The sequence below is a fragment of the Heteronotia binoei genome, chromosome 5 (assembly GCF_032191835.1).
Source record: "Heteronotia binoei isolate CCM8104 ecotype False Entrance Well chromosome 5, APGP_CSIRO_Hbin_v1, whole genome shotgun sequence".
Classification (NCBI taxonomy): domain Eukaryota; kingdom Metazoa; phylum Chordata; class Lepidosauria; order Squamata; family Gekkonidae; genus Heteronotia; species Heteronotia binoei.
Genome location: NC_083227.1, coordinates 455,536 through 476,662, shown reverse-complemented (window position 1 = coordinate 476,662; position 21,127 = coordinate 455,536). Strand labels below are relative to the sequence as shown.

At 45.3% G+C, this 21,127-nt stretch overlaps 1 protein-coding gene across 1 annotated transcript in view; it reads left to right on the top strand.

The window, feature by feature from the left end:
* Nucleotides 1-14,823, top strand: part of LOC132571024 (zinc finger protein 208-like) — a 39,191-nt gene extending 24,368 nt beyond the window's left edge. The window contains exons 7-9 of the mRNA XM_060237655.1: nt 9,291-9,301; nt 12,531-13,370; nt 13,539-14,823. Of these exons, the coding sequence (XP_060093638.1) occupies nt 9,291-9,301; nt 12,531-13,370; nt 13,539-14,823 (2,136 nt within the window). The remainder of the gene's footprint in view (nt 1-9,290; nt 9,302-12,530; nt 13,371-13,538) is intronic.
* The last annotated feature ends 6,304 nt before the right edge of the window (nt 14,824-21,127 follow it).

The following is a 21,127-nucleotide window of genomic DNA, read 5'->3' as shown; positions in this document are numbered from 1 at the left end:
TCCTCTTCGACTTCCTCTTCTTCCTCTCCTTCCTCTTCCTCTTCCTCCTCCTTTTCCTCCTTCTCCTCCTCTTTCTCCTTCCTCCTCCTCTTCTTCCTCTTAACATAACATAAGAACATAAGAGAAGCCATGTTGGATCAGGCCAACGGCCCATCCAGTCCAACACTCTGTGTCACACAGTGGCAAAAAAATATATATATATACACACACACTGTGGCTAATAGCCACTGATGGACCTCTGCTCCATATTTTTATCTAAACCCCTCTTGAAGGTGGCTATGCTTGTGGCAGCCACCACCTCCTGTGGCAGTGAATTCCACATTTTAATCACCCCTTGGGTGAAGAAGAACTTCCTTTTATCCGTTTTAACCTATCTGCTCAGCAATTTCATCGAACGCCCATGAGTTCTTGTATTGTGAGAAAAGGAGAAAAGGACTTCTTTCTCTACTTTCTCCATCCCATGCATTATCTTGTAAACCTCTATCATGTCACCCCGTAGTCGACGTTTCTCCAAGCTAAAGAGTCCCAAGCGTTTCAACCTTTCTTCATAGGGAAAGTGCTCCAGCCCTTTAATCATTCTAGTTGCCCTTTTCTGGACTTTCTCCAATGCTATAATATCCTTTTTGAGGTGCGGCAACCAGAACTGCACACAGTACTCCAAATGAGACCGCACCATCGATTTATACAGGGGCATGATGATACTGGCTGATTTGTTTTCAATTCCCTTCCTAACTTCCTCCTTCCTCCTCCTCTTCTTCCTCCTCCTCCTTCTCTTCTTCCTCAGTTCCTCAGTGGAAGACGCTTCCTCCTTGGGAGGTGGTGGGCTCTCCTTCCTTGGAGGTGTTTCAACAGAGGCTGGATGGCCACCTGACAGCAATGAGGATCCTTTGAACTCAGGCAGGGGGGGGGAGTGTTTGTGAGTTTCCTGCGTTGTGCGGGGGCTGGACTAGATGACCTCGGAGGTCCCTTCCAACTCTCGGATTCCATGCCTTGGAAGCCCAGAAGTGTCCCACGTTTCCTGCTAATGGGAAAATGCTGTTCAGACACGACAAATGCGATCTTTCAGCAGGGTTAGCAAGAGCAAGAAACATCTTGCCTGGCATATTCCGGGAGGGGCATCTAACTTATCCCTCCCAGATGGTCACTCCCATACAGGTGAGCTTGCTGCAGCGCCAAGCCCAGGTGAGGGAGAGGAGGAGGAGATGAAAGGCAGAAGGCCAGCCAGGGCCAAGGGGCTGCAGGAGCTCCCCCGGGAGAGAGTTGGCAACCATCTCCCCCCCCCCCCCGACTCTCTTGCCAGCCGCTCCTCCTCCTTCCAGCTGGGGGGAGAGAACTGCATTTCCCAGAAGGCCTTGCAAGCCCCAGTCAAGTCAGCCCCGCCTTTTCCAGGGGTGGGAGGGGGAGAAGGAAATGGGGGCAATTTCTCCTCCCCCTCCCCCGCCTGCTGGGGGCAGGATCCGGCTCCGGCACCTTTGCAGCAGCTGCAGGAGGGCAGGTGATGGGATCTGGGGCGAGGAGGGGCGTGCAAGAGGGAGGGCCGGGGGGAGGAGAGGCTCAGCTCCTTCTGCAGCCTTGGAGGGGCGGCCGGGCTGATCCGGGGCCGCTTCTCTTTCTGCACTTCCCTGCGGAGATGCCCTGAGGATCAGGCAGCCTGGAAGGAGCGGGCCTCGGGGTTGCAAGGGGGGGAAATGGAACACAGTATAGGAGGAGTTTAATTAGGCCAGTTTATGTTCACAGAGCTAGAGGTCACTTTTAGAGCAGCACAGAAAGTCTCTGCAAAAAAACAACAACAGTTAAAGCAGAAACCTCTGGAAACACAATGTTGATGTATTTCTGGGGTCAAACATGCAGATTAATATACTAGATCCAAGTAGTCAGCCGTGTTGGTCTGAAGTAGTAGAACAAAATAGGAGTGAAGTGGCACCTTTAAGACCAACTTAGTTTTGCAGAGCTGGACTTTATCCCAGCTGTTGGCTGGGAGATCTAAGGAAGAAGCAAGAAAATACTGGATGAAATTTTATGCCTGGCTAGACACTCAGGACTCTGAAGATTCTCTGGTGTGAACTTTTCTCCATTTCCCCCCTGTACTTTATATTACAAAATTGCCTTTACTGGAATTGTCAAACTAATAGATAACTTAACCAAAAGATTTATAGTATACAATTTTAAATGTTGATTATGTTTAGTATAATAATATGGGACAGTTTATGTAAATAAAGTATTGAAGATGTAAGCTTGTATTTTTTGAAGGTATCTTTATGCAGAATAAGGTTAAAATGTATTCTGCTCTCTGTTCTCCCTATCCCCTACCCTTACTCTTTCTGAAACAAAACTTTTTAAAATAGAAGACCAACTTAGTGTTATTCAGAACGTCAGCTTTCGTGTAGATGCACACTTCCTCCGATGAGGAGTCCGGTTCAGTGAGCAAAGCCACACGTAGCTGGTAGTGAGTGGCTCAGAATGTGAAATGGTACAGATTTAAGATTCAATGACAGAATAGTAAAATTATCAGGTAGTGAGTGGTTTAGAATGCAAAATGGTACAGATTGAAGATTCAATGACAGAATAGTAAAATTAACGAATTGAGCAAACCTTTGATCGGATTGCTTGCCTTGATTAAAAAACTGTTTACACGCACCAGCTGTCAAGTTAAGTACAACCTCCAGGGAAATCTAACTTCGGAAATTCCAATTTGTAAGGGTGTGAAACAGGGCTGTATCCTTGCCCCAGCCTTTTAAATCTTTTTTTAAATGATCTAGCCCCTGTTTTATATGCAATCGATGGGCATGCCCCCAAAATTGCTCACCGTCACGTTCCCATCCTTTTATATGCGGATGACGCCGTCTTATTGTCATGTTCCCAAATTGGATTGAGGTGCCTATGACCTATCTCAATAACAACGAGTTAACCCTGTATTATGGGAAAACAAAGATTTTAGTTTTCTCTAAATCTTGGAAGCAATTATTATGGTCAGTCCAGGGAAACCCTATTGAACAGGTCAAAACTACCAAATATCTGGGGATTAATTTTTCCTACAATGGGAGCTGGGCAACCCATCGCAGGTGCGCTCTAACAGTGGCAAGAACTAGTGCCTTGGCTATTGCCCGTTTCTTTTATTTGAAAGGGAACCGATATGTCCCTTTGGCCCTAAGAGCTTTTAATGCAAAATCTAGCCCCCAACTTTTATATGGTGCCCCCATATGGATCAGTGCCTTCGATCACACCACTGAAGGCCTGCAATCCTTCTTTTTGAGGAAAATTCTGGGACTACCCAACTGTGTTCCTTATGCTGCAATCTGGATGGAAACTGGACTGTTGCTGCTGGAAACTTGCGCCTGGCTTTTGACCTTTAAGTTTTGTCTGCATCTTTTATTTAATTCTGTTCAGAATTCTTTCACCTTTTTGATGCTGATGGACCATCATGCATCCAAATGGTTTACCTTGATCCAAAAGAAAATCACATCCATAGGAAATTCCTTGGATGCATTTTATCTATTCTCTGCTTCTGCGGTATTTCAATCCATCAAACGTAGATATCCAGTTGCAACGTCTAACTGAGGCAGCTCGGAAAACTTGCTCCCCAAGCTATCTGGGTTTATCCCAGATTCCTGGGCTTTTAGCTCCCTATTTCCTCCTTTTAACTGATCCTCACCAAAGAAGAGCATTCATGCTGGCTAGATTTAATGCATTACCATCGGCCATCCTTTTCGGAAGATACCACAGAATCCCCCGCAATCTTAGACGATGCCCTTGTAGTCAAGGAGTCATCGAAACGGTCCCTCATGTTCTTTTGGACTGCCCTTTTTATAGCAGTTCACGTGCAAGATACCTAGATGCACTGCTTTCTGACCATCAAGACCTTACTGACAATGCCAAGGTTCGTTTTTTACTCCACGGGAAACACAACTTTGTCACTACTCACGTTGCTTGCTTTTTACAGGTTGCGATCCAAGTCAGAGAGGCTTTTACTCATGCATAGCTTACTGCTATTTTATGTCATTTAACTTTTGCTGGTTTTTTAAGGTTTTATTATATTCTATAGTGTTGCTGTTGGTTTTAAAGTATACTGTATTCTTGTATTAATGCCAATAAAGGTCTATGGCATGGTATGGTATGGTATGGTATGGTATGGTATGGTATGGTATGGTAGTAAAATTAAGAAATTGAGCAAACCTTTGATCTGAGCATGCAAAAGCAATAAAACAGTAATATGTCAAAATGTAACAATGTCTGTTAATAACTATATTGTATTAAGCCTGGTCAAAAGGAAGGTATTCATATCTCAAAAGATTTCCCATCCAACTATTATTATCCCATTAATATACTAGACAGTCTTTTTACAATCAGGGTCAATTCCCCCCCCCCCAATTTAATTGGTCTAGACGAAGAGAAGCCCAAGTTCATGCAGATTTCTGGATTTGTATTTCTTGGAGACTTTCAGTATATAATCAAGGGAGTGGGCGATGGGATGCTTTTCTTCTTGAAAGGACAGGAATGGTTGTTCACGCAGGCTGTGTTCCCCTCTTCCAGAGCTCCCCGGTGTCCCTTGAGGAGGCGGCCATGTTCTTCACGGAGGAGGAATGGGCCCTGCTGGATCCAGGCCAAAGAAAACTCTTCTGGGAAGTGATCGAGGAAACGTATGAGACGGCCGCCTCTCTGAGTGAGGCTCTTTCCCCTTTTTTTATGAACACGACAGAGCAGGGATGGGGTGGCATCTTCCTTTGACCCTCTTGGTGTTTCGAACTCATTTCCCCACCTTTTCCTTTTTGTCCTTGTGGTGCAAGGCTTCCCCTCAGGGATGAGATGTTTGGGGAGGGATGGTGGCTCAGTGGCAGAGCATCTGCTTGGTAAACAGAAGGTCCCAGGTTCAATCCCCGGCATCTCCAACTCAAAAGGGTCCAGGCAAATAGGAGTGAAGAGTGAAAAATCTCAGCTGGAGACCCTGGAGAGCCACTGCCGGTCTGAGTAGACCAGACTGACTTTGAGGGACCCAGGGGGGTCTGATTCAGTAGAAGGCAGCTTCAGAGGTTCTTTGGGTCACTGCTGGGAGGGAAGCTTTGTGTTGAGCTGAAGAGGACAGAGATCATGGAAAGGGGGTGAGAAAACAAGAAGGAAGATTCATTCATATGCACAGGAAGCTGCCCCACAAAACCACAAATTAGCAAAGAAATTTTCTTTCCACATTCTGAAGTGCCTCACTTTTTAAAATTCTGTCTGGGTGTTGCTGTTGCAGGAGACTACATTTCCCAGGAGGACTTGCGAGCGCCAGAGAGATCTACCCTGCCTTTCCTAGGTGCCCCGGGGGCAGTTTTCCCTCTAGATGGAAATAAAAACATATGGAGTATGCCCTTCCCCGGGGCCTCTCTCCTTTCGTGCTTCCCCTGGCTGGAGGGAGAACTTGGCCTTTGCTCGTCTGCAGGAAAGGTGAGTTCAGGGTTTCATCCCCAACTCTTGGGCAAGAACGGGAGGGGGGAGAAACATGCAGGAACAGGAGTGGAGGAGGAAGTGGTGGCTGGAAGAAGCCCTGAGAGAGAGACAGAGAGAGACAGGCAGAGAGAGACAGACAGAGAGAGAGAGAGAGGCTTCCTGGCCAAGATCCGTGGGGTGGGGTGGGGGGTGGGTTACTTGTGCTTTCACCCCCTTGAATATGTTCCCTACAGCCAGCCTGGGGTTCTTCTTATCCTTAACTCTTACATAGACCCCCGGTCTGACCCAGCAGGGCTCATTGTCTGGTTCGGTGCAGTGGTTAAGTGTGTGGACTCTAATCTGGAGAACCGGGTTTGATTCCCCCCTCCTCCTCCACATGCAGCCATCTGGGTGACCTGGGGTCAGTCACAAGTTCTCTCGGGGCTGTTCTCTCAAGAGCAGTTCTTTCAGAGCTCTCTCAGCCCCGCCTGCCTCACAGGCACAGCTCCCTCTATGCTGCACTGGGGGGTGCTGGTGCACAGATGTTCAACAGGGTGCTTATAGGTTTATGCTCACCAGGCATTTTCCTTCCTTTGGAAACAATGGAGGATGAGGTCACCTCCTTCTGCGGTTCATAGAATTGGACTCCTTGGTCTGATCTTTTTGAAACTTGGGGAGGTGTTTGAGGAGAGGCAACAGCAGCTATGCTGCAAGTTTGGTGCCTCTACATAAAAAAGCAACAGCAACCCTGAAGCCCCAGATACTCCGGTCGATTCTCCATTATAGCCTATGGGGCCCATAGACTATATTGGTCTCTATAGGCTACACTGGAGCAGGGGGGGAAGCGTATTTTGACACCCCTGTTATGCTTTTTAGTATGATTTATGATTTTGCCTTATCAGAGAAAAGTGGGATATAAGTATTTGAATAAAGAAGTCAGTCAGTCCTGGAGCATTTAGAAAGGAAGGCTGTGATGACAAAGAGCCAGCATGGGTTTCTCAAGAACAAGTCCTGTCAGACTAACCTGATCTCTTTTTTTTGAGAAAGTGGCTACCGTTGTGGGATGAATCTGGGCCACAATATTTTTATTCTTTGTTGCTGAAATGGGTTGGTGGCCAATTCTGAGGCTCTTCTCTTTCACATTTTTATCGTAGATCAGCTTAGAAATTTTTCAGGCAGTATTCCCCCCCCCTTTGTTTTGACTCGCATCCTGTTCTCCAGACAAGAGGCTACTCTTAGGTCAGAATATGGAGAACCAGAAGGCCAAGATGTCAGGCGACAAGGAGGCTTCTTCTCTCCCCCTCTCTTCAGTCTACATGCAGAACATCTCCTAAAGCAAGATGGGTTAGAGCAGTGGGGTCAAAGATGCGACCTGGGGGCCAAATCAGGCCCCTGAGCAACTGGCTGTCATCTGCTTCCTTCTCCCTCTCTCTTGCTTCCTTCTGCATCACAGCTTGCTTTGCCAGGCTTGCTCAATCGCACAGGAGCTACAGAGCAAAGCCTCTGTTTTCTCCATTGGCTGACGCTCCTCCCTTGGGGAAGAAGGGGGGGGGAGAGCTTGCTTTGCCAGGCTCTCTCAATCGCACAGCAGAGCTTTTGAGCCAAGCCTCTCTTCCTTCTATTGGCTGAGGCTCCTCCCCCTCCTGGTCCCCTGGGGAAGGAAGGAAACAGCCGGAGCTTCCTTTGCCCAGTTCCCTGGATCCCAGGGGAGAAATACAAAGAAAGCACTTTTAAGACCAACGAGTGCTAATGTTTTAATCGTGTTTTATTTTAAAGTCTTTTAAAATCTTTAATTGTGTTTGTCTGTGTCCTTTATAAAGTTATCTCTCTCCTACCTGGCATTACACTTTATGAGGCAGATAGCCCGGCCTGAGAAGGTCTGATTTATGCCAGATCTGGAGCTCATAACAAACGAATTCAGCACTGCTGTATTAGAGTTCTATGGAGCTGGAGTGAACATTGGTGGAAGGAGCATTCCAACTTTGAGATAGGCAGAGGGCACCCGATTGGTGGCAGAAACAGTGAAGACTTAAAACGACTCCTTTGGAAGGGTGAAGCAGGGGGGTCCCAGGGCAAGGGTAGCCCCGAACATCCAGGAGACAGAAGTAGGGAGTGCTCGCAAATTCTCCAACTTCCAGGCTGGTGATGGAGAAACTTAAATAGTTCCAGATTCTCTCTTTCTTGGCTCCCTCCTCACCCAAAGGGAGACTGGACCAAAGAAACCAGAAGGAGAAGTCAGGCTGGGAAAGGCAGCCCCTGCAGGAGCTGGGAAAGGCTTTTAAGGGTGAGGTTGTGTCGCTGCTGGCCAAGATATCCTGGTCACGTTATGAGAAGACGAGAAGAAGAAGAAGAATTGCAGATTTATACCCACCCTTCTCCCTGAATCAGAGACTCAGAGTGGCTTACAATCTCTTATATTTCCTTCCCCCACAGCAGACACCCTGTGAGGTGAGGGACTGAGAGGGCTCTCACAGAGCTGCCCTTTCAAGGACAACTCCTATGAGAGATCTGGCTGACCCAAGGCCATTCCAGCAGCTGCAAGTGGAGGAGGGGGGAATCAAACCCGGTTCTCCCAGATAAGAGAGCTGTGGCTGACCCAAGGCCATTCCAGCAGCTGCAAGTGGAGGAGGGGGGAATCAAACCCGGTTCTCCCAGATAAGAGAGCTGTGGCTGACCCAAGGCCATTCCAGTAGGTGCAAGCGGAGGAGTGGGGAATCAAACCCGGTTCTCCCAGATAAGAGAGCTCTGGCTGACCCAAGGCCATGCCAGCAGCTGCAAGTGGAGGAGTGGGGAATCAAACCCGGTTCTCCCAGATAAGAGAGCTGTGGCTGACCCAAGGCCATGCCAGTAGGTGCAAGCGGAGGAGTGGGGAATCAAACCCGGTTCTCCCAGATAAGAGAGCTCTGGCTGACCCAAGGCCATGCCAGCAGCTGCAAGTGGAGGAGGGGGGAATCAAACCCGGTTCTCCCAGATAAGAGAGCTGTGGCTGACCCAAGGCCATGCCAGCAGCTGCAAGTGGAGGAGTGGGGAATCAAACCCGGTTCTCCCAGATAAGAGAGCTGTGGCTGACCCAAGGCCAATCCAGCAGGTGCAAGTGGAGGAGGGGGGAATCCAACCCGGTTCTCCCAGATAAGAGAGCTGTGGCTGACCCAAGGCCATTCCAGCAGCTGCAAGTGGAGGAGGGGGGAATCCAACCCGGTTCTCCCAGATAAGAGAGCTGTGGCTGACCCAAGGCCAATCCAGCAGGTGCAAGTGGAGGAGTGGGGAATCAAACCCGGTTCTCCCAGATAAGAGAGCTGTGGCTGACCCAAGGCCATTCCAGCAGCTGCAAGTGGAGGAGGGGGGAATCCAACCCGGTTCTCCCAGATAAGAGAGCTCTGGCTGACCCAAGGCCATTCCAGCAGCTGCAAGTGGAGGAGTGGGGAATCAAACCCGGTTCTCCCAGATAAGAGAGCTCTGGCTGACCCAAGGCCATTCCAGCAGCTGCAAGTGGAGGAGGGGGGAATCAAACCCGGTTCTCCCAGATAAGAGAGCTGTGGCTGACCCAAGGCCATTCCAGCAGCTGCAAGTGGAGGAGGGGGGAATCAAACCCGGTTCTCCCAGATAAGAGTCCGCACGCTTAACCACCACACCAAACTGGTTCTAGAGTCACTAGAAAAGACAATCATGGTAGGGAGAGTGGAAGGCAGCAAGAAAAGAGGAAGACCAAACCGGGAATGGATTTATGCAGTTTTTTGCCTTGAATCTGTCACTCAGCAGCCCCCCGAGGATCACATGGCCTGGGGCGAATCAGCCTTTGGTTGGTTAGAGAGAAGACAAACGGAAGACGCTTTGCCTTTAAGACAGGCAGTTTATGTTTACACATCTGGATGTAACCATTAGAGCAACACAAAATGTCTCTGCAGACAACAGTGTTAAAAGCAGAAATCTTCTCTCAAACATTACTTGTCTTTATTTCTGGGATTAAACTTGCAAGATAGTATAATGTCAGCCTTGCAGTCAATTATCCCCCCCCCCCCCACACACACACACATTTAACTGGATTTGACCAAGAGAAGCTCAGTTCTTTGCAATTGTCTGAGTTTATATTTCTTGGAGACATTCAGAATATAATAGCTGGCAGAGTCTGAAAAAGAAACTAGTTCTATTTTCCGTGCCTTTGGTTTGATGTATTGGATTCTATAATTGGCTAGATCCAAATAGGCAGCTGTGTTGGTCTGAAGTAGTAGAACAAAATAGGAGTCAGTTGCACCTTTAAGACCAACCTAGTTGTATTCAGACCGTCAGCTTTCGTGTGCATGCCCACTTCTTCAGACGAGGAAGAGACAATTGATTGGCTGGTGGGGTTCTTCCTTCTTTCTTGAGTGGTCAGAGACATGATCGAGAGGGCCATGTTTTCCTCTTCCAGAGCTCCCCCGTGTCCTTTGCGGGGGTCGCCGTCTTCTTCACAGAAGAGGAATGGGCCCTTCTGGATCCAGGCCAAAGAAAACTCTACTGGGCTGTTATGGAGGAAATGTTGGAGACCACGGCCTCTCTGGGTAAGGATCTTTTCTGCTTTGTTATAATCGCAGAAGAGGAGGGAGGGAGGGGAAACTTCCTTTGACAGTCTTTCATTCCAGGGCACAATTTCATGTCCTGTAGAGGAAAGAGCACAGTTGGGATCTTCAGCTCCTGAAAAAGAAAGCATAGCATATTTTCACTCTGTAAAGAGAAACCTGTTAATGAAGCGGGCTCTGACCGGGAGAGATGGACCCTATCCAGCTGGGTTCCTGCTAGGACATCCCCACAGCTCCTGTTTCCTGCTTCGGACTTTCTATTTGGAGGCCCAGCGGCTCTCTTCCTTGGACTGAGTGGGGCTGGGGGGAGGAGGGAGGAAAAGCCCCACGGATTGGACCAGGCCAGAGAAGGGGCTTCTGTTGTGCGTCTCCAAAGTCCCTGATTTAGTCAACAGCACTTGGAAAAGGAGTTGAGAGAGGAGGAGCTTCATTTGTAGGGCCCCCCTCCCCTCCCTGGGCTGTAACCTCAAACCTCCAGGAATTCCCCAGTCTGGTGTTTCCAAGACTACCTCTGCCTCTTGAGTCATCATTTCCTCAGGCCCAGAGTCATGGAGGGCGTTTGAGTGGGTTGTTGTTCAGTCGCACAGTGGAGTCCGACTCTTTGTGACCCCCTGGACCACGTCATGCCAGGCCATGCTGTCTTCCACCATGAGCGGGAAGCTCCCCCAAATTCCTTTTCAAAGTCATCAACAAATAAATAACGTGCTATAAACATCGAAGAAAGACAGAGGCTGCAGTGCGTCTCGTGAGCCACCGAGAGCATTTTGCGTGCTTTGAAACCTTTGCGGAGACCATTGGGCCAAGCGAGCCTTTACTATTGTATGGATTTATGATTAATCCTTTGCCTGATGAAGAATTCGGAAACAGGACGAGAGCTGGCTCACCTGTTGCATTCATAAGAACATAAGAGAAGCACTATTGTATCAGGCCAATGGCCCATCCAGTCCAACACTCTGTGTCACACAGTGGGTAAAAAAAGGAGGTTCACAAGTTGGGCTAGAAGCTCTCCCATTCTGCCCCCCCAAGCACCAAGAATACAGAGCATCACTGCCCCAGACAGTTCCAATGATATGCTGTGGCTAATAGCCACTGATGGACCTCTGCTCCATATCCAAACCCCTCTTGAAGCTGGCAATGCTTGTAGCTGCCACCACCTCCTGTGGCAGTGGATTTCTTTCTCGATGTTTCCTTTAATGGAGGATTGAGAAATACATTTTCAATTGATTCACTTTGATATTGAAGACTTTCAACAGGAGCTGCACTGCAATTTGAGTCTTTCTTCACTGCTTATAGCATGTTATTTATTTGTTGATGACTCTGAGAAGGAATTGCATGTTTCTAATGCAGTAAGGATTTGGGCGGTATATTAATTATAGTAAAGGTGGCTGGATACTTTCCCTTTAAACTGTTCATGGATTATTCATAGTAATCAAGGTCACAGCATTTGCTTGGTCTGTTGAAGAGTAGCAGGCAGCCAGTCCTGGCCGAGCCCCGCAAGTCATAGAATCATAGAGCCGGAAGGGGCCAGACAGACCAGTTCCTGGCTCCGACTGCTGCTGGGCCCGGCCCAGGGGAGTCGCACTTCAAAGGCTGGAGCAGCCCTTTCAAGGCCCTGTCGCCTGCCTCAGCCAGAGCTTGAAGGCAGACAATATTGAGTGGTGGATTTGCAAAGACCACTGAAGGCCTTTGTTTCTTATGGGACAGGCACCGCTTCTATTATTTTGGGGTGTTGAAACCCCCTATATTCTCCCCACCTCTCCAATTCTTCTGCAAGTCTAGATCATTTTCCAGGTTTCTAGGATTATCTATTTTGTCCACATCGCCAGTCTCTCGATTTAATTGTTGGATATATTTATTCTTTTTTATTTAATCAAAATGTTTCAACAAAATTCAAGATTTTTTAAGCATTCTTTTTCCTGTTCTGTTTTATGTGTTGCCTAAAGGTCTGCTAGAAACCTTATTAACCTGAATGGGAGCTCAAGAGCAAAGTTCTCTAAGAGTGGAAAGAAAGAAATCAGCTCCTTCTTCCCTTGGTCACCCCTTTCTTCTTTTCCAGGTCATCCTGATGTGTCTTTAGATATTGCTGAGGTTTTTCCAAGCCCTTGGCTGTGGTTATAGAAAGCACCATTGACTACTGACCTTACCTGCTAACTGGTATTTTGTAACTTTTTCATTCATATATGATTTTGGTCTCTCTTTTGCAGTTGCAGATGTGTTTGAGAAGGAATCAGGAGGGAGAGTTGTGGTAAAAGACAACAACATACAAGCGGAAGCACAAACTGGCGGTCAAGCGATACCCAAGAGACATTGCAGAAAGAACAGGGAATGGAAACAGAAGCAAAGGAAAGAATTGATGGTCTTTCAGAGTAGAAAGAAGCCTGAGGTCTCATCCCAAGATGAAACACGGAAGAGAAAGAAAAGGTCTAATGGTACCATGAACCAGAAGGGGTCCAGCTGCCAATTCAGTACTAAAACATCTCACAAAGTTCCAGCATTCTTGAAAAGGCATAAATGTGTGGAATGTGGAAAGTGCTTCCACTGGGGTTGGTCACTAACTGTCCATCAAAGATTTCACACAGGGGAGAAGCCATATAAATGCTTGGAGTGTGGGAAATGCTTCTCTCAAAATAGCACCTTAAAAACACATCAAAAGATTCATACTGGGGAGAAGCCTTATAAATGCTTGGAGTGTGGAAAGTGCTTCTCCCATAATAGCAGCTTGACTGCACATCAAAATATTCATACTGGAGAGAAGTCATTCAAATGCTTAGAGTGTGGAAAGTGCTTCTCTTCCAATGGCAGCCTAAAGCAACATCAAACGATTCATACTGGGGAGAAGCCATATAAATGCTTGGAGTGTGGAAAGTGCTTCTCTCTCATTGGCAGCCTAACTACACATAAGAAGATTCATACTGGGAAGAAGCCATACAAATGCTTGGAGTGTGGAAAGTGCTTCTCTCAGAATGGCAACCTAAGAGCACATCAAAAGATTCATACTGGGGAGAAGTTATATAAATGCTTGGAGTGTGGAAAGTGCTACTCCCATAATAGCAGCTTGACTGCACATCAAAATATTCATACTGGGGAGAAGTCATTCAAATGCTTAGAGTGTGGAAAGTGCTTCTCTTTCAGTGGCAGCCTAAAGCAACATCAAACGATTCATACTGGGGAGAAGCCATACAAATGCTTGGAGTGTGGAAAGTGCTTCTCTCAGAATTACGCTCTAAGAACACATGAAAAGATTCATACTGGGAAGAAGCCATACAAATGCTTGGAGTGTGGAAAGTGCTTCTCTCGGAATAATGCCCTAAGAAGACATGATAAGATTCATACTGGGAAGAAGCCATATAAATGCTTGGAGTGTGGAAAGTGCTTCTCTCGGAATGACCAGCTAACTACACACCAAAGGTTTCATACTGGGAAGAAGCCATATAAATGCTTGGAGTGTGGAAAGTGCTTCTCCCAGAAAGGTGGCTTGACTGTACATAAAAAGATTCATACTGGGGAGAAGTCACATAAATGCTTGGAGTGTGGAAAGAGCTTCTCTCAGAATGGCCAACTAAGGTCACATCAAAGGATTCATACTGAGGAGAAGCCATTCAAATGCTTGGAGTGTGGGAAGAGCTTCTCTCGGAATGACATCCTAAGAGCACATCAAAGGATTCATACTGGGGAGAAGCCATTCAAATGCTTGGAGTGTGGAAAGTGCTTCTCTCGGAATTACACCCTAAGAGCACATCAGAAGATTCATACTGGAGAGAAGCCATATAAATGCTTAGAGTGTGGAAAGTGCTTCTCTTGGAATGAAACCCTAAGAACACATAAGAAGATTCATACTGGGGAGAAGCCATTCAAATGCTTGGAGTGTGGAAAGTGCTTCTCTCGGAATGACACCCTAAGAGCTCATCAGAAGGTTCATACTGGGGAGAAGCCATATAAATGCTTTGAGTGTGGACAGTGCTTCTCTCAAAGTGGCCACCTAAGGTCACATGAAAACATTCACACAGGGGAGAAGCCACATAAATGCTTGGAGTGTGGGAAGAGATTCTCTCGGAATGGCCACCTAATGTCACATCAAAAGATTCATACTGGGGAGAAACCACATAAATGCTATGAGTGCGGAAAGTGCTTCTCTGAGAATGGCACCCTAAGAGCACATCAAAAGATTCATACTGGGGAGAAGCCACATAAATGCTTCGAGTGTGGAAAGTGCTTCTCTGAGAATGGCACCCTAAGAGCACATCAAAAGATTCATACTGGGGAGAAGCCACATAAATGCTTGGAGTGTGGGAAGTGCTTCTCTCAGAATGGCACCCTAAAACAACATCAAAAGACTCATACTGGGGAGAAGCCACATAAATGCTTAGAGTGTGGGAAGAGCTTCTCCCGGAACAGCAATCTAAAAGAACATCAAAAGATTCATACTGGGGAGAAGCCACATAAATGCTTCGAGTGTGGAAAGTGCTTCTCTGAGAATGGCACCCTAAGAGCACATCAAAAGATTCATACTGGGGAGAAGCCACATAAATGCTTGGAGTGTGGGAAGTGCTTCTCTCAGAATGGCACCCTAAAACAACATCAAAAGACTCATACTGGGGAGAAGCCACATAAATGCTTGGAGTGTGGGAAGAGCTTCTCCCGGAACAGCAACCTAAAAGAACATCAAAAGATTCATACTGGGGAGAAGCCACTTAAATGCTTGGAGTGTGGAAAGTGCTTCTCTTGGAATGACAGCCTAAAAAAACATCAAAAGATTCATACTGGGGAAAATCCATTTAAGTACTTGGAGTGTGGGAAGTGCTTCTCCCTTAATGGCAGACTAAGAGTACATCAAAAGATTCATCGTGGGGACCTCCGGTGAGGAATGAGTGTGGGCTGAATTGAGGAATGGCAGCTGTTGATTGGTCTCTCTGGGTCTTAAGAGATGGTGAAAAGCTGGCTCCTTTTGTCCAGTGTCAGGAGCTCTCCGGGTTTTCCTACAGAGTTCTTGTGTTAGCTCAGGGCTAGAGCCCTGGAGATGTGAGATTTATGATCCAGCTCAGAGCCCTGCCAAAGTCTTTTTTTTTGGGGGGGGGGGGGTCGGGGAATGAAGCCTGTCCCTTCCTCCCATGCTAAACTTCAGAGGAGTGCTCCACTGCTCTTGATAAGGAGTGACTTTCATCTCCAGCGAAGCTGCCTGTCTCTCAGACATGTCGGTGGGGGAGAATAAACCTGTCTCTTACAGCACTTTCCATGTAGTTGGTTTTCTGAGACTCTGGTGCAAAAAGCATTTGAACAAGAAAATGCTATTGAGGAATTCTGAAAACGAAACTTTGGCTTACCTGAAGGTTTCTTCTCTTCGGTGGGGCGAAATCATCCAGTTATTTTTCCCTCCCCAAGAGGTTGTTGTTACGCCTACTTGAAAGGTTGCCTCTTTTTTCTTTTCTTCCCCTTTTGCATGGTTGGATTAATAAAGTCATATTACTTGGTTAGTTCCTTTTCTGTGTGGAGTTTTCAGTAGTTTGGGGCTTGGCTATTCTACGCCTGGGAAGGACACTCTCCCCCCACCCCGTGATCTGGAAGGCATCCCAAAAGTTTGCACAGCCCTGCCTGGAGGGGGAGGGGGGGTGACCTAACCACTGTGGATGACTTCCCCCACCAGAGAAGAAGATGATGACACTGGATTTATACTCCACCCTTCACTCTGAATCTCAGAGTCTCAGAGCGGCTCACAATCTCCTTTATCTTCCTGCTCCACAACAGGCACCCTGTGAGGTGGGTGGGGCTGAGAGAGCTCTCCCAGCAGTTGCCCTTTCAAGGACAACTCCTCTGAGAGCTATGGCTAACTCAAGGCCATTCCAGCAGGTGCAGGTGGAGGAGTGGGGAATCAAACCCGGTTCTCCCAGATAAGAGTCCGCACACTTCACCACTACACCAAACTGAAGGAGAATGAACCAGGGAAACAGCTGTAGGAGGGGGTGTTTTTTTTTTTGGCAAATCTGCATTTGGAGAAAGCTGCATAGCTGTGGAGCTGCAGGTGAGAAGGGACAGTGTGGGATATCACCAGTTTTCTGAGACACTTTTAATTGGATGGACATTTCTACGTTTATGACTTAATTGTTGATGTGTTGTTACCACGGGGATCTATTTGGCCATAGATTGTAGAGCTGGAAGGGACCTCCCAGGTCATTGAGCCCAATCCCCTGCACACTGCAGGAACTTCACAAATACCTCCCCCCACCTCGACACTCCCAGTGCCCCTCCTCCCTGCCCAGAAGATGGCAAAAACCTCCAGGATCCCCTGCCAAAGGGGAGAAAAATTGCTGACCTCGATGTGACAATCAGCCTTTAACTGGACACAGAAACAGCAATGCTGTCATAGAATCATAGCATCCTAGAATTGGAAAGGACCTCCAGGGCCATCTAGTCCAACCCCCTGCACAATGCAGGAAACTCACAAACACTTCTCTTAAATTAACAGGATCCTCATTGCTGTCAGATTGCCATCTAGCCTCTGTTGAAAAACCTCCAAGGAAGGAGAGCCCACCACCTCCCAAGGAGGAAGCCTGTTCCACTGAGGAACTGCTCTCACATTCAGGAATCCTAGAGTTGGAAGGGACCTCCAGGGTCATCTAGTCCAAGCCCCTGTACAGTGCAGGAAACTCACAAACACCTTTCCCTAAATTCACAGAACCTTCATGTCAGACGTTGGAACTTCAACTAAGAACAAATCATTTTGTTTCAAAATTAATCCATTTATTTGAGAACAAGCGGTCTGGTGTAGAAGCAAATTGAGTTTGATACATTCCAAGGCCAAGCCTGGTGTTTTTGTATAGTACATGAAAGCACAACAATAAAACCATTCTCACACTCTAAGAGACAGTTGACGATTCCCATACTCCCTTATCTCTTTCTCAGGGAAGGAACCCCGCTGGTCACCTTGGGGCATGCCATCTTCAAAGGCCCCAGATGTTTCTGTACCAAGTGAGAAATTCCTCCCTTGCGGTTAGCAACTGTCCTTGTTTGAAATGCAGATCTTTATTCTCAAGGTTAGTAGCAATGCAGAAAATATAGCCTACAAAATGGGGTTAGTCATGTCAAGCAAGCATATGTACCTACAGTATGATTAAAGGCAAGTTACAATGTCTGATACTTCATTGATGCCAGATGGCCATCTAGCCTCTCTTTAGAAACTTCCAAGGAAGTAGAGCCCACCACCTCCCCAGAAGGAAGCCTGTTCCACTGAGGAATCGCTCTAATGGTCAGGAATCCTAGAGCTGGAAGGGACCTCCAGGGTCATCTAGTCCAACCCCTGCACAATGCAGGAAACTCACCAACACCTCCCCCTAAATTCACAGGATTCTCATCGCTGTCAGATGGCCATCTAGCCTCTGTTGAAAAACCTCCAAGGAAGGAGAGCCCACCACCTCCCAAGGAGGAAGCCTGTTAGAATCATAGAAGAGTTGTAAGGGACCTCCAGGGTCATCTAGACCAACCCCCTGCACTATGCAGGAAACTCACAAACCCCCCCCCCCAAATTCACAGGATCCTCATTGCTGTCAGATGGCCATCTAACCTTTGTTTAGAAACCTCCAAGGAAGGAGAGCCCACCACCTCCCGAGGAGGAAGCCTGTTCCATTGAGGAACCGCTCTCACGGTCAGGAATCATAGAGTTGGAAGCGACCTCCAGGGTCATCTAGTTCAACTCCCTGCACAATGCAGGAAACTCACAAACACCTCCCCCTAATTTCACAGGATACTCATTGCTGTCAGATGGCCATCTAGCCTCTGTTGAGAAACCTCCAAGGAAGGAGAGCCCACCACCTCCCCAGGAGGAAGCCTGTTCCACTAAGGAACCGCTGTAATGGTCAGGAAGTCCTTCCTCATGTTGAGCCGGAAACTCTTTCAATTCCATTTCATCCCACTGGTCCTGGCAGTCATTTGGAGCAGGAGGTAGGAGGCCAGAGGGGGGAGCAGCACAAAGACCGTGGGCGCCCTGCACCTGGCCCTCTGTCCGTGGGGCATCTTATAGTTTTAAACAATTTTATTAGTAACATATGGTAAGAATATCCATTAATAGCTTCTTTTATTTATCCCATATGCTAATTTCTAATTCCCCCTCCCCCCGTTACTTGACTCCCGCCGATGTTATAAACTTAAAATACTAACACTTAAAGGTACCCTTAAACCATAAGAACCTGGATTTATATATTTTCCCCCTAATATTTAATCATTATTTAAAAAATTGTCCAATGTCCTTTTATTTTCCATTGTTCTTCCACATAACCTCTAAACTTTTTCCACTCCTTTCTATAAACTTCCAAATCATAGTCTCTTAAGATTCTTTTTAACTTGTCCATCTCACTCCATGTTATAACTTTTATAATCCAATCCCATTTTTCTGGTATTTTTCTTGTTTCCACAACTGCGCATACAATGTCCTAGCCGCTGAAAGCAAGTACCAAATCAAAGCTCAATCTTCTTTTGGAAATTTTTCCATTTGTAATCCCAACAGAAAAGTCTCTGCAGCTTTCTTAAATTCATATCCCAAGATTCTAGACATTTTTTGTAGAATCATCTGCCAATATTTTTTTGCTCTTTCACAAGTCCACCACATATGATAGAAAGAACCTTCATGTTTTTTACATTTCCAACATCTATCTGGCATCTTTTTATTCATTCTTGCCAATTTTTTTGGAGTCATATACCACCTATACATTATTTTAAAACAGTTTTCTTTACTACTCTGACATGTTGAAAGCTTCATAGAGTTCTTCCAAAGATATTCCCATGTGTCCATCTGTATTTCTTTATTTACATTAATTGCCCATTTAATCATTTGAGATTTTAATACTTCATCTTCCGTAGACCATTTTAAAAGTAACATATATTTTTGAAATTAATTTTTCATTTTCTCTAAGCAGAACTTTCTCCATTTCTGTTTGCTCTCATCTTATTCCTTCAGTTTTGATATGATTTTCCCCAGGCTCTTTATTTGTTGCATTTGAAACCAATCATATTTATTGTTCAACTCCTCTGCAGATTTCAATTCTATTTTGTCACTCTGTATTTTTAATAGTTGATTGTATGACAACCCTCTTTCTTCTTCGGTCTTAGCTGTTATTTTTATCACTTCTTCTGGCACTATCCATAATGGCTTTCTCTCATCACCATACTTCTTAAACTTCATCCATATATTTAACAAATTATTTCTTATATAATGGTGAGAGAAAAAAACCATCCATTTTTTTCTTCCCATAATACATGTAAGCGTGCCAGCCGAATTTATTTCCATGACCTTCCAACATTAAAAGTTTTTTATTTAACAGCGTCATCCAATCTTTTATCCATACTAAGCAAACTGCATTGTGATATATTCTTAAGTCTGGTAGCTGGAATCCTCCTCTTTCTTTAGCATCTGTTAAAATTTTCATTTTAATCCTTGGTTTCTTCCCAGCCCATACAAATTCTGAAATCTTCCTTTGCCATTTATTAAATTGTTTACTGTCTTTCACAATGGGAATGGTTTGAAACAAATACATTATTCTCGGCAAAATATTCAACTTAATTGCAGCTATTCTGCCCAACAATGACAAATTAAGTTTGTTCCATTTTATCAAATCTTCATCCCTCTTATGCCATAGCTTTTCATAGTTATTTTTAAATAAATCAATATTCTTCATTGTTATCTCTAAGCCCAAATATTTTACTTTGGTAGCAACTTCACATCCTGTCAAACTCTGCAATTCCTTTTGTTTGCTTGCTTGCATATTTTTACATAAAAGTTTTGACTTTTCTTTATTGACATGAAAACCCGCCAGTTTTCCATATTCTTGTATCTTAGCTAACAGCAAAGGTGTTATTTGTATTGGATTTTCAATTATAAACATTATATCATCAGCAAATGCTCTATATTTATAAGTAAATCCTCTAATTTTCAGTCCTTCTATTTCTTTATCATCTTGTATTGCATCAACAAAATTTCAAGAGTCATAATAAACAGCAATGGTGAAAGCAGGCAACCTTGTCTTGTACCTTTACTAATCATCATATTATCTGTAAGATCTGCATTTATACACAACTTTGCACTCTGTTCCGTATATATTGCTTTTATCATTCTTATGAAGTGCTCTCCAAGTTCTATCTTTTTCATTACTGCAAACATAAAATCCCAGTTCAAATTATCAAAAGCTTTCTCTGCATCCGCAAAGAATAATGCAACTTCCTTTTCTGGATGTTTTTCATAATATTCTACAATATTTACAACTGTTCTTATATTATCTCTTATTTGCCTTTTAGGGAGAAATCCTGCTTGATCTTCCTTTATAAAATTAATCAAATATTGTTTAAGTCGTTCTGCCAAGATTCTTGTATATATCTTATAATCATTATTTAATAATGAAATTGGTCTCTAGTTCTGTACATTCGTGACATCTCTATCTTCTTTGGGTATCAACGAAATTACAGCCTCCTTCCAAGTGTTTGGTATTTCCCCGTTTATTCTTATCACATTCATCAATTTTTGTAATTTTGGTACTAATTCTTCTTTAAAAATTTTGAAAAATTTAGCCGTGTATCCATTTGGCCCAGGTGGTTTACCAATTTTCATTGCATTAATAGCTGCTTCAATTTCAACTTTTTCTATTGGATCATTCAAAATTTTCTTCATATTTTCCGTTAAGGGTGCTATTTTGACGTTTTGCAAATAAGAACATAAGAACATAAGAGAAGCCATGTTAGATTAGGCCAATGGCCCATCCAGTCCAACACTCTGTCACACAGTGGCCAAAAAAAAATATTTATATATATATATATATACACACACACACACACACACACTGTGGCTAATAGCCACTGATGGACCTCTGCTCCATATTTTTACCTAACCCCCTCTTGAAGGTGGCTATGCTTATGGCCGCCACCACCTCCTATGGCAGTGAATTCCACATGTTAATCACCCATTGGGTGAAGAAGTACTTCCTTTTATCCGTTTTAACCTGTCTGCTCAGCAATAATGCCCACGAGTTCTTTTATTGTGAGAAAGGGAGAAAAGTACTTCTTTCTCTACTTTCTCCATCCCATGCATTATTTTTTAAACCTCTATCATGTCACCCTGCAGTCGTTTCTCCAAGCTAAAGAGTCCCAAGCATTTCAACCTTTCTTCATAGGGAAAGTGTTCCAGCCCT